The sequence below is a fragment of the Lissotriton vulgaris genome, chromosome 1_1, assembly GCF_964263255.1.
Source record: "Lissotriton vulgaris chromosome 1_1, aLisVul1.2, whole genome shotgun sequence".
NCBI lineage: Eukaryota > Metazoa > Chordata > Amphibia > Caudata > Salamandridae > Lissotriton > Lissotriton vulgaris.
This window is the reverse complement of record NC_141685.1, coordinates 1,114,805,482-1,114,822,687: the sequence shown is the minus strand read 5'-3', so window position 1 is coordinate 1,114,822,687 and position 17,206 is coordinate 1,114,805,482. Positions and strand designations below refer to the sequence as shown.

Below are 17,206 nucleotides of genomic sequence, written 5' to 3'. Positions count from 1 at the left end.
AGGTCATGGTTGGTAGGGCATCCATACACAGGTCATGGTTGGTAGGGAATCCATACACAGGTCATGGTTGGTAGGGCATCCAGACACAGGTCATGGTTGGTAGGGCATCCATACACAGGTCATGGTTGGTAGGGCATCCATACACAGGTCATGGTTGGTAGGGCATCCATACACAGGTCATGGTTTGAAGGGCATCCATACACAGGTCATGGTTTGAAGGGCATCCATACACAGGTCATGGTTGGTAGGGCTGGCATCCATACACAGGTCATGGTTTGAAGGGCATCCATACACAGGTCATGGTTGGTAGGGCATCCATACACAGGTCATGGTTTGAAGGGCGTCCAAACACAACCCATGGATGGTAGGGCATCCATACACAGGTCATGGTTTGAAGGGCGTCCATACACAGGTCATGGTTGGTAGGGCATCCATACCCAGGTCATGGTTGGTAGGGCATCCATACACAGGTCATGGTTGGTAGGGCATCCATACACAGGTCATGGTTGGTAGGGAATCCATACACAGGTCATGGTTGGTAGGGCATCCATACACAGGTCATGGTTGGTAGGGCATCCGTACACAGGTTGCATTCAACATAGCACCCATTCACAGGTCCCGATCTGCTTGGCAACGATATACAGAGCTCCACAGTGTTCCTCTTGGCGTTCTACCCAGCACCCATTCACAGGTAGTCATCTGTAAGGCACCCACACACAGATCGTGTTATGCACGACACTCACCCATGGGTCACTTTCGGCATGACAGCCTTACCCCCGAGGGGCTTCAATGTTCAACGTTCAGTAACAGGAGTAGGTCTGCACTGATAAATGGTGAACACTATTTATATCTGTTGTCTGTGCGAGCTCTTTGAAAAAAGTTAATTCTTCTTTGAGTGAATTAGAATAATTACAGAGCCTGTTCCAGCTATTTCTTTCCTTGCTAATATATAATATTAGAATAGAAAATTAGGTAAGATGATCTCCTTTGAATGGTAATTTGGTATCTGAAAAAAATAGTCTTCGTTTTTCTAATCTTGAATGATGGTGAATCATGAGTTTTAATAAACAACAATCTTGTGAAGAGCGCACATCATTAAGCAGACTAAGGAGTTTCATTCAGAACCATGGACGTCAATTAAGGGTCACAACTACGACCCCTAAACCACCTGTTGTGGCCCCTGCCACCTTACTTGTAACCCCTGCTGGAAATCACTCAACCGGTGTGAGCAGTGCTTGAATACACTGCTGAAGAAAAAGCCCAGAGGGACTGCGATTGCCTGCAAGCTGGCTGGGTCCACCGGCTGGGCCTGGTCAGAACTTGGGGAAACATCATTTACAACGCACACGTTACAACGCATGTAATTACAACACATTTTTTACAATGCAAAATCCATTACAACGCATGTCATTATATTGCATAATCCATTACAACACATTCCCCAAAGTAACGCCCTCAGGAGTTAGAATAGTAATGCGTTGTAATGGATTATGCGTTGTAATGACATGGCTGTAATGGATTTTGCGTTGTAAAAAATGTGTTGTAATGACACGCGTTGTAACGTGTGCGCTGTAACGTGTCCTATTTCAGAACTTGTCCTCTCTACCGTTGTTATGGTGACCCCAGGCAGGTCGGCGCGCAGTGCTAGACTTCTAGATACACCACTGAAATCACTTCATATTTCACCATATTAATTCACCACTAATCCTTTATGGGCTTCTTGAATCGCGTGCGTCAAGCGTGTAACAAGTGCTATATAAATACAAACCTTTGTCCTCCTCTATCCTTCTGCTATCATTCCAAATCCAAGTAACTGACTAACCTATCCACCACTTAAAATGTACTTGCATGTTTCACTATACTAATTCAACACTAATCCTCTATGGATCCCGGAGTAGCGTGCACTCGCCGAAAAAGCGCTTTGACGCCTCGTTAGGGGTAGTAAGCGCTATATAAATGCAATTACAATACAATACAATGTATATGTATATGCTGCGCTGTGTGCCTGGGCCTCGCCTCAGTCACCTGCAGGGCCACAACTCTAGTGGCGCGAAAGCGCTGCTCCAATGACAAACCTGGCAAGATTGATTGGCCTGCCCTCGACAGGTCCCTCTCTTGGAGTCAGGCTCATTTGACGACACGTGTGTCAGACTCCAGTGAGTGTCCAATGGTTTCCAAGTTACAGCCGGGCATGTTACCTCTGCACATCTCTAATTACATAGGGCCTCTGTACTTTCCTGTCATGTGATATGCTAAATGATCGGTTAGAAAACAGTTTTCCAAAGGTTGAATTGGTGCGAGTTTCAGTACATTATAATCAGGGAAATTCCAGCTAGAATTTCCTACATTTGAAGCGACATTTCACATTTGAAGCTTTCTGGGCCTCAAAACAAATGGGATATATGGATATGAAAAAGTACACTCACGCCATTGTTTGATGCACGCAAGAGAATGTACAGATGTATTATTCACGGAATGCTTTTTTCTTAACCGAGAATGGATGCTGTCAATAGCATGTTGCGACAGCATTTCACCTTTTTCCAAACATAATGCAAATTTTTAAAGAACAGTCTGGAGAAGACAACTAATGGAGTTGGAAAGCATCAGGGTAAAGAGTGTGTTTTAAACTTGGTTTAAAAGTCTGCCTGTTGGCGCCAATGCAAGGTGTCGTGACTCACCGTTGTTTGAATTTTGTCCAACCAATTGGTAGTTCTGTAAACTGTGCTAAGTGCCCCCAAATCCGGTTAATGGAGATTTTGCAAACTACTAAATAGTTCTATGCTCAGGTGGATGGATGAGGCCCATGGTCATCAGACTTTATATAGTGGTGGTAATTGGCAAGGTTTTTCATCATTCATATAGTATACTAGCAGCCCGTCCCAACATTGTCCGGGTATGAATTGCTGCCGGACAGTAGTATATTGTTTTGTAAGATTTCGTTTTGATAGCATTTCTTATCTGTGACAGACCTGTGAAACGCTCCGATTCACAGTGCACTGCTGATGCACTTAAGAGTGCACGTTCAGTAGTGTGTGAACTCGAGTTTCTTTACTTTATTTTCCTTGCAATATTATATAGCGCGAACTCGACAACATGGGATGAGCACAATTTACATTACAGAAGAACACATTCATTTGTGGTAGGCACGGGGAGACAAAGCGATTTGCCTGGAATCACAGGATGTTGAGCTGATGCAGAGATTCGAACGTAGCTCCCCAGCTCTAAAGTTCGCAATTCTAGAACTTGTGGCGGGAGGTGTGTCTAAAAGTGTATGTCGGTGCTGACCATCAATGAGAGAGACCTGTGCATTTTTCAAATGGGTGGTGAAAAAATTATGAGTATGTAGCTGGAGATGTGGGCCGCCGTGCCACCAATGTACTTACCGGGGGAGGGTAAACACCCATTATTCCGCAACTTTCTTTCCGCATACCATCACTCCGCATACTTTCATTACGAAAGTACCATGACTCCGCAATGCCATTATAACGCATGACATTACATTTTATATGCTTTTACCACGCATACATTTACAACGAAATTCGTTGTAAATGCATGAATGGTAAAAGCATGTTTTGGTTTTTTTATGTTTGGATACGGTAAGTATGGGTATAGGGATATATGTTTTGGGGTACTGAGGTATATGTTTTGGGTGTTTGGGTATTTTAAGGGTTCAGATATAGTTTTGGGTTATGGGGTGCAGGGGTAGTTTTAGGGTTTAGGGAAAGGTATGGGTTTTGGGGTACAGGGGCATTTTTAGGGTTCAGGGCTAGGTTTGGGTTTTGGGGTATAGGGGTATTTTTAGGGTAGGTTTGGGTTTTGGGCTACAGGGGTATTTTAAGGGTTCAGGGCTAGGTTTGGGTTTTGGGGTACAGGGGTATTTTTAGGGTTCAGGGCTAGGTTTGGGTTTTGGGGTACAGGGGTATTTCAGGGTTCAGGTGTAGGTTTGGGTTTTGGGGTACAGGGTTATTTTTAGAGTTCAGGGCTAGGTTTGGGTTTTGGGGTACATGGGTATTTTAAGGGTTCAGGGCTGGGTTTGGGTTTTGGGGTACAGGGGTATTTTAGGGTTCAGGGGTAGGTTTGGGTTTTGGGGTACAGTGGTATTTTTAGGGTTCAGGGCTAGGTTTGGGTTTTGAGGCACAGGGGTATTTATAGGGCTCAGGGCTAGGTTTGGGTTTTGGGGTACAGGGGTATTTTTAGGGTTTAGGGATAGGTTTGGGTTTTGGGGTACAGGGTATATTTATAGGGTTAAGATGGGTTAGTGTTTAAGGGTGTTGGGGTATTTTAAGGAGTAAGGGTGGGTTATGATTATGGGGTGCAGGGGTATTTAAAGGGAGCAGGTGGACAACCGGAGCTGGAATGTACAGAACCTGGGAAGAAAAAACAATGAAATATTGGGCAAAACGCTCGCTTTTTTTCCCCATAATCCTGTGCCCCGCACACACCCACGCCCCCAGCACACGCCCACAGCACACGTTATGAGACATGGCATGAAGGGCGTAACGTACCACACGCCTTCAGCGTTTGTCACGCCCCCAGCACACGCTCACAGCACAACACAGACATGCCCACAAGGGACTACTTTGCTGGCACGGTTCTTTTACCTTTTAAATGTATATGGTGGGCGTCTGCATAGCCTATGTCCTTCTGCTGCAACTGCCCTTTCCAACGCTGTATTGGGTTTTGTGATTGGTGCTGTGTTTCCTGAGATTACCCGACTCAAAGGTTTGGGCTCTCTCTTTATTATATTAGTATAGATGGATTTATTTTATTTATTTATTTTATTTAGAAAGTTTGATATAGCACGAACGTGACCCAAGCGGGTATCAGAGTGCTTCACATAATGAGGGAACAACAATTTGACAGGGCAGGATAAACGGGTAACAAGAGTACTGCAGTAACAGAACAACACAAAAATACAGTAAATACAGTAAAGGAGCAGACGTGTCCGGAGGGGGTCTCACGCATTGTTTCCGGAGGGAGTAGTTACAATACAGGTTCTGAGCATATGCATAAGTGCTTTGACATCTTTTTTGAAAGAGGACGTTGAGGGATTCAGTCTGATTTCCAGAGGCAGGGTGTTCCATATTCTCGGGGCGATACTGGAGAAGGCTCGGTTGTAGGTTTTCTTTCTTTGAAGTTTTTGTGGCTTTGGCAGTAAAGTGTTTGAGCTCCTCAAAAATCTGCAACCACCCGAGAGTTCCAGTTTCCTGGCGAGGTACAGAGGAGTGTTAAGGTGAAGGGATTTGTGCGCCATGCAAGCAATTTTAAGATTAATCCTAGCCTCAATAGGAAGCAGTTTAGGGATTTCAAATCCGGTGTGATTCGTTTTTTTCTTTTGGATCCTGTGATGAGCCTAGCCGCTGAGTTCAGAGAGGCCCTCAGCTGGGCCAACTTGTAGCTCGGAAGCCCACAAAGAGTTGAGCTCCCATACTCCAATCTGGAGATGACTAGTGCTTTAACAGCAAACTTCAAGCATATGTTTAGGTTAAGTTATTTATTATAATACTATTTTTTGGGGGGGAGTTTTATATAGCACAAACTCGACCCAAAGGTAACAGCGCTTTACATGAGCACCAGTTGCAATAGAGAAGGACACATTCATTTTTTAGGCACAGGGAGATTCAGTCACAGGTTGTTGAGCCTCCTGCCGAGACGCAAACCTGTTTTCCCAGATTTAAAGCCAGCCGCGCTTGCCGTTACCTACATCCTCAACTGCCATGCAGCAAACACATACCACTAATCGGAGCCGGCCTTTGCTCAGATAGCGCCCTGGGCGGAGAGACATTTGGGGCCCTTGGACATTTGGGGCCCTTTCGTTTCGTTGGTAGTGCTATTGAATTAAATGAGGCAGCACTGGACCTTTTTGTGTTCACTGGTCAGTCTCTGGCTGAGAAGTGACTGGCCCCAGAACACAAACATCTCTGGACCTCCTCCAGATCACCTAAATCACTGATAGCTTTGCTGCCTCACACTGATGAGGGTGTTGGTGTGTGTCAGCAGGGGTGAGAGGATGAAGGGATGGCAAGGAAGGGGGCTAATGAGGTGTAAGAAAACATCCCCCACAGTACAAATTAAGTATTAAAACCACTTTAAACCTGCAAACCATTTTATATTTGCAAATTAGACAGAAACTAGCACACTGGGGCACAGACAAAACTGGAGCAAGTTGACTGGGGTGCTGCTGTTGAAATAACCTTAATGCACACAGCTTCATGCGCCCCTCAGAATATTGGAATGCCAGAAACCGGTCCTCGGAAGCTTGTTTCCGGTCCAGGGAAGACATGGCTTGGCAGTTCGGGCTGGACTGTTCCCATGAGGCACAGGGTCAGACTGATTTCCATCTAGCCATGTCTGAACTGGGGTGGCAGAGTGGGCTAAAGAACGGTGATGGATTAAACCCAGATCTTTTGACTGGGTGTGAGTGTTTGATTGATTCAGATGCTCCATCCATCACCACCCCCTTTTGTACCCCCTCAGAATATTGGCACCCTGGGCCTGGGTCCAGCTGTTCACCCATGCTAAAGGCTGGCCCCACAACTAATCCAGCATAAAGCGCTGTTCAGCTTTATTGTTCGCCTACTGCTTGATGAACACAATTTAACTGCATTTCTCTACTTTTATAGACTCAGCATACATCCATATTTTATTCAATCGTTCTCGAACATGTACTGTATAATGTGTGTTATTTTTTTAAGTAAGAGCTGGTAATAACTCAACTATTCAGTTGTGTTGTACACAACTTTCCTAGTGTTGCTGGCCTCAGGCTTTTAATCTCTATTTATTCAGTGAGGACATTTCTGCTCTTGAATTATTTTGTTTTTGTGAACTAGAATAAGACCTACAAAGGAGCAGGTTCTCCAGAGACCTTCAATATCTGAGGGTCTTCATGTGTGATGATGGTCAATGGTTTCATACCATATGTGCCATAATTGCCAGGGGGTTCAGCTCAGGTTCATTTAGTGACTTTGAGGGTTCACCCTGACAAGGGTTGTGATTATTCCTTGAGGTCGGTAGACATCCACCTCAAATAACAGTCCAACTGCTTACACCCAAGAGATCACACAGCTCACTAACTATGCCACAGAGGATAGCAATGATTTAAGGCTCAGCATTATTTAACAACGTAGGACCTGATGTGCGCTATGATTTTGTGATTTGCAAAGAGACCCGGACTGGCCGTGCGGGCACCGGGCAATCCCCCGGTGCGCCGCACGGGTGGGGGCCGGTTTTGGGCCCTTGGGGCCGTTTTTGGTACAGGGCCGTTTTTGCCCCGGCAAAGAGCTCGTCGCACCCCCAATCTCTCCCCCCCCCCCCCCCCCCCCCCGGGGGCCGGCCGAGCACTTTGCAAGGGACGGTTTTGGTTCCCAGTCCGGCCCTGATTGCAAACTGTGTTATCCACAAATTTACTGTGTTTGTGACCTTAAAATACATACTGATTATGTACAAAACCTCTATTATGAGTTGGAAAAGGTTTGGGTTGGTAGCATCAAGGAGAGTAGGCAGTGCTCCAGGGTTCCACTGTCTGCTCCTTCTGAAGTTTCCCTAAACTGAAAAAGCAGCGCCACTTCCTAGAAGGAACTCAGGCTGCTATAAAACCAAGTTTCTTTTTTGGGAGTGCACAATTTGTGACAACATTTTGTGAACTGAATCTTAGTACATTAGTTCCCCATAGTGCAAGTTCTCTAAAAAGTGTGGTTCCTATCTTAGCTCCAGTGGGTGCTACACCTTTCGTTTTCTTCCTGTATTATAGATGAAGGTCTCTTTTTCATTCGGCTCTTAACAAAGGCCATGTTCATGGGCGTCAATTTTCCAAAATGCAAGGGGTAGGGGAAGTGACATTACACAACCTTTGACCCCAGTAACAACTCAGGAAGGGACATAATTTGACCTTTGACTTGATGTCATCCTAGGAAGTGATGTCACTGAAATTTACCCATGCAATAAGTGCAGTGCCTGTTATAGATAACGCCTAGATATTAAGTAGGATGGATTAAGAATGACATAGGAATATATATCACCTTTCCATTTACCACCATCGCACTCCAAAGGTGATCATACGCAATTGAAGCCTAAAATGACCAAGCACTACTACTGAATACCTGAGCATTCTTCATCATGCTACAGTGGAGTACGACCACCATAATATGCTATATTACATTTGTTTCCAAGAGAAAATGCTTGCTTTACTTGCCCAGTTCTCCCTCTTTTGTCTCTCTATTTCTCATTTCAAATCACTCTCCATTGACACATTTCTGTTGCTTATTTCTCTGCACAGCTCTTCCTTCACATCTCCTTTGTACTCTTCTGTCTTTGTCTTCTCCCTTGCTTCATCTCTCATATCACCTTTCTCCCTGGCCCTATTCCTCCTAACTGCTGTTCTTCTCTCCTCTTATGTTTCTCGATGTTGTCATCCTTCTTCTTTCCCTTTTCTAAATCATTTGACGTTGTTTCATCTGTCTCCCCCTCTCTTTCTCAGTTGTTCCTTTCCCATCAAAGTCTGACTCTGTCATCTATCTTTTTTTGCCTTTCTCCCCTATTAACAATCTGTTTTTTAATCTGTCCGCTATTTATCAACTCTGACATGTCTCTCCTCAGGTACATTTCTCACTTATCTCTTCCTTCTTACTTTCACCTGGTTCCCACCTCTCTCTCAGTCTCACCTTTTGCTTTCTCGCATATCTCACATGGCCTTTCTTCCCCACCTTCCTTTCTAAGTTGTCTCTTTATAACAAGCCTGGTTCACTTTATACTCTGTCTCTTACATGTCTATCCCTCTTTGCCCTCTCTTTCAACTTTCTCGTATCTGTGTCGTTATCGCCTGTCTCTTAATTGTGTCTATCTCGTCAGTTTATAATATCTCTTTCCCATCTGTCTACCCTCCCCGAACTCTCTCAGTTGTCTGTTTCTAGTCTGTCTCTTTTTTTTAAATCTCTTTCTCTTTCTCCCGCTCACTCTGAGCTGACTCTCACCAGAATGCATCTTTGTCACCTCTCTCTCACTGGCCTACATCGCCTCCTCTCTGCATTAACCTTTCACCTGTCTCCTGACTTTTTCATGCATGTCTCTGTGTCTCAGTTACCCCTTCACCTCTCTCACCTCTGGCATTCCTATATATCTCTCGCAACTGCCTTCTGTCTATCTCAGACCTGTACTCTTTCTCTCTCATACACATACACATATGTGCCTTTTTTTGGTCTTTCTGCCTCTCACCTGTTTCTTCGCAGTGTCCTCTGCCGGGCCCCGGGGGAAGCAGAGTCGCAGACTAGTCTTCCCCCGGGGTCTTTCGCGCAGGGGATAGGCCAGGTAGGGGAAGGGGAGGAGTTAGGGGGTGGGTATTTAAGCGCGGGGGAGGAAGGGAACTTCCTCTTTCTGTGCCTGGCACCATCGGGAGGGAGATTAAAAGGAGGTAGTTAGGCTAGTTTTCTGAGTTGCGTAGTGCTAGGTTTGGTTGGATTTCGTTCGGAGCTGTTTCACGGCAGCTGGGTTCACGTTGTTCTGCTTTGTGGGTAGTTTGTGGCGAGATGTCTGGGGTGTCTGCGGAACAGGTTCGTGAGGCCTTGCTGTTGCTTGCGAGGGCCGGCCGGGAAGACCTAATCCAGCCGGGGGTTTTGGACCAGGCCTGGGTGGGGGCCACCACGGGCACGCGCGCTGCCTCGGCCGGGGTTAAGGTCGCGGTGGTGGCCTGCCAGGATGACGAGCAGGACTCTGCGGGAGGGTTTGACGGTCGCAGGGGGGGCGGAGTGCCCAAGGATCCGGCGAGGGGCGGGAAGCGCAGGAGCCTGCCCGCGCGGGCCTTCCCTTCGCTCAAGTTTTTGCCTGGGGCCTCGGGGGGGCCGTGAGGGCCGCGCCCCCGCGCTTCCGCCCCAAGGGCCTCTGCCGGTGACGGCCGGCGCCTTGCAGGGGGAGGGGCAGGCAGTCGTGTCTGCTGGGCCTGCCTTGGCGCAGGTGGGGCCTCTGGGTGGGGGTGGGGCCCCTGGGTTTGCCGGGCACCCGGCTCTTGATGCTCCTGGGGGGACGGGCCTGGGGACGCCTTGCGGGAGTCGGGGGGGCTGGAGGAGGAAGCCCCCATTGACCTGTCCACGGGTTCCAGGGCGGGCAACCCGGCCGTTGTGCGGCCGGTGGTGGCTGGGGAGTTGGGGGGCCGGAGCGGGACCCCCGCTCTGGTTCCCATTAGCGGGCCTGGCTGGGTTGCGGGTTTTCAACAGGTGGGTTTCTTCCCCCCGGGGGCTGAATTGTTTGGCTACTGCCCGCCCCCCAGCCCCCCCCCCCCCCCTCAGATTTGGGGCGCCGCTTCTTGGGAGGACAGGGCCCGGGGGGAGCGGATCTTGGAGCAGATTCAGGAGGTCAAGTGGGCCGAGGAGACTCGAGCTAGGGTGGGAGCTGTGTGGGGCCATGAGGTTGAGGGCCCTCCCACCCCGACCTCTGAGGAGGAAAGGGAAGCGGAGAGGGAGGAGGAAGGCAGGAGGGTCAGGGCCAGGAAGGCAGTGCAGGCCATCCCTCCCTCGGGGGGTATGGCAGGTGTAGGGACGGCCAGGACGGCTTTGAGGCCCGATGGTGCTGGGGCCCGCTCAGGTTCGAGCGACCTGAGGGGTGGGAGGGGATCCAAGCCGGCGGGGGTCGGCAACCTTGGGGGTGCCTGGCGGGGCGCAAGACGGCTCCAAGACGCAGGCCGGAAGCAGTAGGGCAGTCCGCGGCGGCTCTCCCTCCATCGAGGGCTCGGGCACCTGCGGCACGTGGCGGTTCTGGAGTGCGTGGGCGGGGAGGTGTGCAGAAAGGTGTGAAGCGTGCGGTGAAAGACGTTGACAGTGTGGGTGTGGATCTGGATCCGGTGCTTGAGTTGGATTATAGTGCTGAGAGTGAGGAGCTGGAAGAAGGGGAGGTGCAGGATGACTTGGAAGGCGTAGGCGGCGCAGCGGGAGACAACGACCTTGGTGTGTTACAGGTCAAGACGGTGGCGAAGACGAAGGCCGGATCGGAGGCGGTCCGGGGGACGGAGTCCAGAGGATGGCCCCGGGAGCGGACGCCAGCACTCACAGGTGAGGGTGCCTGGTGGGCAGCTTGGGATGACGCTCCAAGGGAGGGGGAAGGCCGAAAACGGACCTGCCGGTCGGTGGGTGTGGGGGACGGTTCTGTGCGGGAGGCGGAGAAGCCATCGGGCGGTCCACCTGAGGAGGGTAAGAAGGTGGATGGTAAGTCGGTCACTTTGGGGGTGCAGACGGACAAAGGTGATGGTAAGGAGGAGAAGGGAGTGAAGGTGCCTAAAAAGCTGCCGTATATGGGGCTGGCGATGCCTCTTGGGTCACATCTATCGGAGAAACTCAAGGATCGGATCTGGAAACATGAGTTTATGGACATTTTAAGTTACTTCATAGGGAGGTGCAGGCCAAGGGGTCTAAGGAGGAGGAGTGGGAGCTGACGAGGCACCCTAGGGTGCCGGTGACTATGGAGAATTGGACGTCAGCGTTCTTGATCTATGCCAGTGTTTATTGCCAGAAGTATCTGGACTGGGCGATTGCGATGTTTAAGTACATGGACATCATTCGCAAGGCCCAGATGCAGTTTGGGGGTTTTGCTTGGTTAAGCTACGATGAGGAGTTTAGGGCTAGGGTTAGCGCGAATCCGGAGAAGAGTTGGGGGGAGGTGGATCAGGAACTTTGGATGCAGTGGATGGCGTCTTCGCACTCGACGGCGTCCACCCATACGGCCAGCGGCTTGCCGGTAGTGTATCGGTCTTTTCCGCCGCGTCCCGCCCAAGGCGGGGCGGGGGGTGGAACAGTGCCCAGGACCATTGTCTCAGGGCAACAGTCCAAGCAGGGGGGTTATTCCACGGGGGCATGCTGGAGCTACAATCAGGGGTACTGTTCCAGGTACCCCTGTAAGTTCAAACACGAGTGCTCGAAATGTGGCGGGAAGCATGCCCTTACGCAGTGCCTCACGCTCACCACCCCCTCAGAGCAGTGGAGGAACGCCAAGGGGCAGGGCCAGCCTGGACCGAAGGGCGCCTACACCGGTTAGGGTGGAGGCGATGGCCCCGTGGCTCTCGTGCTACCCTGATCGGGAGGCTGCGGCGCGGCTCTTCTGGGGGTTCACGGAGGGCTTTAGAGTGGGCTACCAGGGTCCCAGGGAGCGCCATTGGGCTGAGAATTTGAGATCTGCAAAGGAATCGCCGGGGGTGGTATCTGCTAAGTTGGGGAAAGAGGTGGAGGAAGGAAGGGTGGCTGGCCCGTTTACTGACTGGCCATTGCAAGACCTGATAATTTCCCCGTTGGGGGTGGTACCGAAGAAGGAGGTAGGGGAGTTCAGGATGATTCACCATTTGTCGTGGCCGGAGGGTCAGTCAGTGAACGACTTTATTGCAGTGGAGGATTCGAGAGTGCTGTATGCGTCGGTGGACGATGCGATCCGCCTGGTGAGGGTTTGTGGGCCGGGTGCGGAATTGGCGAAGTGTGACATCAAGTCTGCTTTCCGTCTCCTGCCTATTCACCCTGCGGATTTCTCACTCTTGGGTTTGCAGTTTGGGGGGGCCATCTACGTGGACAAGGTTTTGCCCATGGGGTGTGCCATCTCCTGCGCTCTGTTCGAGCTTTTCAGCACTTTTCTGCAGTGGGTCCTGGTGCGGGTCAGTGGGTGTCGTGAAGTCACTCACTACTTGGACGATTTCCTCTTCCTAGGGAGGTCAGAGACCGGGGATTGCGGCAGGGCCCTGTCGCGGTTCCAGGAGATGGCCTTGCAGTTTGGGGTGCCTCTGGCGCCCGAGAAGACGGCTGGTCCCAGCTGTTGCATCACCTTCCTGGGGATCGAACTGGACTCGGTGCAGTGGTTGGCGCGCCTTCCTGCGGCCAATGTTAAGGGGATTCTGGCTTGTCTGGAGTGGGCTGTGGGGGAACGACGGATTCCTTTGAGGGCAGTGCAAAAGCTTCTGGGTTTCCTTAACTTTGCGTGTAGGGTCGTGCGGGCAGGGCGGACGTTCTGCAGGCGGCTCGGCATGGCCATGTCGGGGGCAGTGCTTCCACATCACAGGGTCAGGATTTCCATGGGGGTGAGGACGGACTTGAGGACATGGATTACCTTCTTGCAGGACTTCAACGGTGTGTCTTTGGACTTTGACGAGGAAAGGGCGGTCTGGCAATGCCAAATTTACTCTGACGCGGCTGGGTCAGCGGGGTTTGGTGTTTTTTGGGACGGCAGGTGGTGTGCAGAGAGCTGGCCGGCCTCCTGGATCAAACAGGGCAGGAGCATTGCCTTTTTGGAATTCTTCCCTTTGCTGGTGGCACTGGTGGTGTGGGGGGAGGAATTTCGGAATAGGTCTGTGCTCTTCCACGTCGACAATATGACGGTGGTGGAGCTGGTGAATCATCAGAGGGCAAGGGTCCTGCGAGTGCTGCGGCTGCTGCAAAGGTTCATGTTGGTGTGCCTGCGACTGAATGTGGTGTTTCGGGCTAAGCATGTCCCTGGGGCGAATAATGACATTGCGGATGCTTTGTCTCGTTCGCAGTGGCAGCGGTTTCGACACCTGGCACCGGGAGCGGATACGTGCAAGACCGAGCTGCCGGCCGGCATCTGGGCCTTGGGGGAGTGAGGATGATTGGTCTGGTGGAAGGTTCGCTGGCTCCGACCACGAGGAGGACTTATCGTTTAGCATGGTCTGAATTTAGTGCTTTCATGGGCTGGACGGTGGATGGTGTTGTGAGCGGGGAGTCGACTGTGGTGCAGGGGCTGAGGGGTTACGTATTGGCTTGCATGGACCGCGGTCTGACGGCGGCTACGATCTCTGGGAAGTTGGCAGGGATATCGTTCTACTGTGTTTTGTTCCTGGGTTTTGACCCGACTAAGGATGTGATTTTGGCACGCATGTTGCGGGGTTGGGGCCGGGAACGGGGGGGTCGGCTGCGAGAGGCAGTGACGTTTGGGTTGTTGGTCCGGCTGGTTGGGGTGTTGCCGGAATGCTGTTATGACCCGGTTGAGGTGGGTCTTTTTCGTTTGTGCATGGTGTCGATGTTTTTTGGGGCTTTCCGGGTGTCTGAGCTGTTGGGTACGAGACGTGGGGCTGGTGGGTTGTTTGAGGAGGTTCGTGTGGATGCGGGGCGCCTGGGTATTTGGCTGCGTTACTCCAAAACGGATCAATTAGGCAGAGGCAAGTGGGTGTGGTTGAACGAGTCTGGCGGGGCGGTTTGCCCGGTGTTGGAGTGGCGGACTTTCCTGGGGATGAGCGGGGTGCGCTGTGGAGAGATCTTTTGCCATGCGTCTGGTGCGAGAGTGACGGCTGGCCAGTTGTTGGCTGTGTTGCGTATGACCTTGAGGCGTTTGGGCATGGATGAGGCTGGTTTCAGGACCCACTCTTTCCGCATTGGGGGTGCGACTGCGGCGGCCAGGTTGGGTTGGTCCTGGGATAGGATTAGGAGGATTGGGCGTTGGAAGTCGCGATGTTGTGAGAGGTATGTGAGGAAGTAGGTTGGTCCCAGGCAGGGTGTTGGTTGTTCGCACTGTTTTTTGCTTGTTCTAACATCTTTTTCTTCGTAGGTTGCGTGGGTGGACCGGGCGGTAGGACGGTGACTTGGATTGTTGGGCACTCCTTCGTGCATTGGGCATCCAAATATGCGGAGCAGCAGGTTTACGGCCGTAACCTGGGACTAAAAGGACAATTGCACAAGGTACAATGGTGGGGCAGGAGTGGTATGCGATGGGGGGCACTACTGCCCTGGCTCGCGAAGATGGTCCCACAGAGGGGATGCCCGGATTTGTTGATCATTCATCTGGGGGAGGACGACTTGGTGCAACTGTCTGGATTGGCGTTGTTACAACTCATGCAAAGGGACCTGGAGGTTTTGAAATCGAGGCTTGCGGGGACCTGCATTGCCTGGACGGAGCTGGTCCCCAGGAAAGTGTGGAGAGGGGCTGTAAAACATGGAGCCATTGAGAAGGCTCGGAGGAAACTCAATAGGGCTATGAGACTCTACTGTGCGGACAAAGACATTAAGGTTATTGCACATGCCGGGATTCGACTGGAAGAGCCGTTAGTTTTTAGGGATGACGGGGTGCACTTGTCTCAGCTGGGCAATGCGTACTACATGATGGAGATGAGGGATGTGGTGAGCAAGTTGTGGAACGAGGCTATTTGGTGTCGCAGGGAGTGAATGGTGTGTTTTTGTTGGATGGGCGGCCCTGTAGGGGGGTGGGGCAGTGAACCGCCCTACAGGGGGTTCACTGGTTGGCAGGATTTGAACGGACAAGGGGGTCAAGAGCGGGCACACCCATCCCTTGGGGGGGGAGTTCGTAGGACGGATAGAAGCGTGAATGGCATGACGCAAGGAGTGGGGGCTGGATGACGAGTGATTGAGGGGCAAGAAGAAAGGTGGTTGGAGCCTCTAGGGCCTGGTGATGAAGCGGGACGAATGAAACGAATGAGGGGGGAAGTGTGAGTGTGGGGTTTGCTGTTATTGTTATTGTTGATGTTACTGTTATGTACAGATTCGCAGTTCTGGTCTAATAAAATGGCCTTTTACGCTGACACTGCGTGGTCTGTTTATTGCGCGATGCCGGGCCCCGGGGGAAGCAGAGTCGCAGACTAGTCTTCCCCCGGGGTCTTTCGCGCAGGGGATAGGCCAGGTAGGGGAAGGGGAGGAGTTAGGGGGTGGGTATTTAAGCGCGGGGGAGGAAGGGAACTTCCTCTTTCTGCGCCTGGCACCATCGGGAGGGAGATTAAAAGGCCACCCTCCCACCCGGCAGCTGGAGGTGGTTTTTTGGGTCGGTCCATAGCGTTGCCAGTTTAGGCCAGAGCTGCTGTAGGCAGGATTTGAAGGGACAAGGGGGTCAAGAGCGGGCACACCCATCCCTTGGGGGGGGGGAGTTCGTAGGACGGATAGAAGCGTGAATGGCATGACGCAAGGAGTGGGGGCTTGATGACGAGTGATTGAGGGGCAAGAAGAAAGGTGGTTGGAGCCTCTAGGGCCTGGTGATGAAGCGGGACGAATAAAACGAATGAGGGGGGAAGTGTGAGTGGGGGGTTTGCTGTTATTGTTATTGTTGATGTTACTGTTATGTACAGATTCGCAGTTCTGGTCTAATAAAATGGCCTTTTACGCTGACACTGCGTGGTCTGTTTATTGCACGATTTCTCTCTTCCATTCTTTCAGTTTTCCCTGGTCCTCTTTCCCTGGCCTCTTCTATATTTCCCTTTCCCGTTAGACAACCAGGGACAGCCAGACACAAAGAGACGCATTTTTGCAAGTTTGTTATTTTTTGTTTTTCTGTATTTCTTGTACCATAATATACCGTCTGCAAAGTAATCTATGGGGCAACTCAGAGGGGAGCCACTAGGTCATAAATGGTGTAAGACGGTAGCATATTTTACTAAACAGAGAAATGTTCCCATTTCTTGCAGGCAACAGAAAGTAAATAACCCTTCGAGAGCCCTGTTTAATTTATGTTCCTTGCATTGCCTTTGATACCTTTGAGGCCAAGGATCGCAAAGGCATTGCCAGGATTGCAAGGGGCAAGCCAGGAGTGACAGTGGGGACCCCTGGCGACCTCTAAATGATGTCCATGAAGATTGGCTGGCATCTCATTTTAGATTTTCTAACTGATGCTACATAATATAGGGTAGGTAGCATTACACAGAAAGGCCAATTTGGTCCTGATGAAAGCCCAGTGATATTGTCACATATTAGGAAGGGCAGAAATATGTTGACCATTTAACAGAGATGAGGAAGGTGTCCTAACACTACCCATTCTCCTTTCAGCTTTTAAACTTGTATAATATGGAATCAGGGGCATGTGAGGTGTAACAAAGCTGCAGTATGCATTCTATTCGATTGTTAATACAATTTCAAGCGTACCCTCGATCCTTCTCATATCCAAGAGACACTCAATCTCAACAAGAGCTTTGAATGAGCCCACCAGGCACTAGTTTGTACTGGTGAAAGAGAACCTCTATGATGAAGCTGCTACTTAATGTGTTGGTGAGGGGTTTTCACCCTTTTAACAGAATGTTTCAGTGAGAGGGTTATAAAAAGCCACTTTAAGTAAAGAGTATTTCTTAACAAAAATAACTTCTCTGATTTGCTAGTCTTTAGGCTTCACGTTGTGACCCTGTCCCCAAGGGCAGAATGATTCAGGCCTGGATTACAGGACACTCATTCATAATATGGGGAACCAAATAAGCATAAACAAGGCCATTCGGTAAACAACTGGGCCAGACCGAAAGGTG

At 50.6% G+C, this 17,206-nt stretch overlaps 1 protein-coding gene across 1 annotated transcript in view; it reads left to right on the top strand.

Annotated features, from left to right (window-relative positions):
* LOC147748711 (uncharacterized) overlaps positions 1 to 15,134 on the top strand; it is a 32,536-nt gene extending 17,402 nt beyond the window's left edge. The window contains exon 2 of the mRNA XM_086928391.1: positions 14,521 to 15,134. Coding sequence (XP_086784517.1) covers positions 14,521 to 15,134 — 614 coding nt within the window. The remainder of the gene's footprint in view (positions 1 to 14,520) is intronic.
* The last annotated feature ends 2,072 nt before the right edge of the window (positions 15,135 to 17,206 follow it).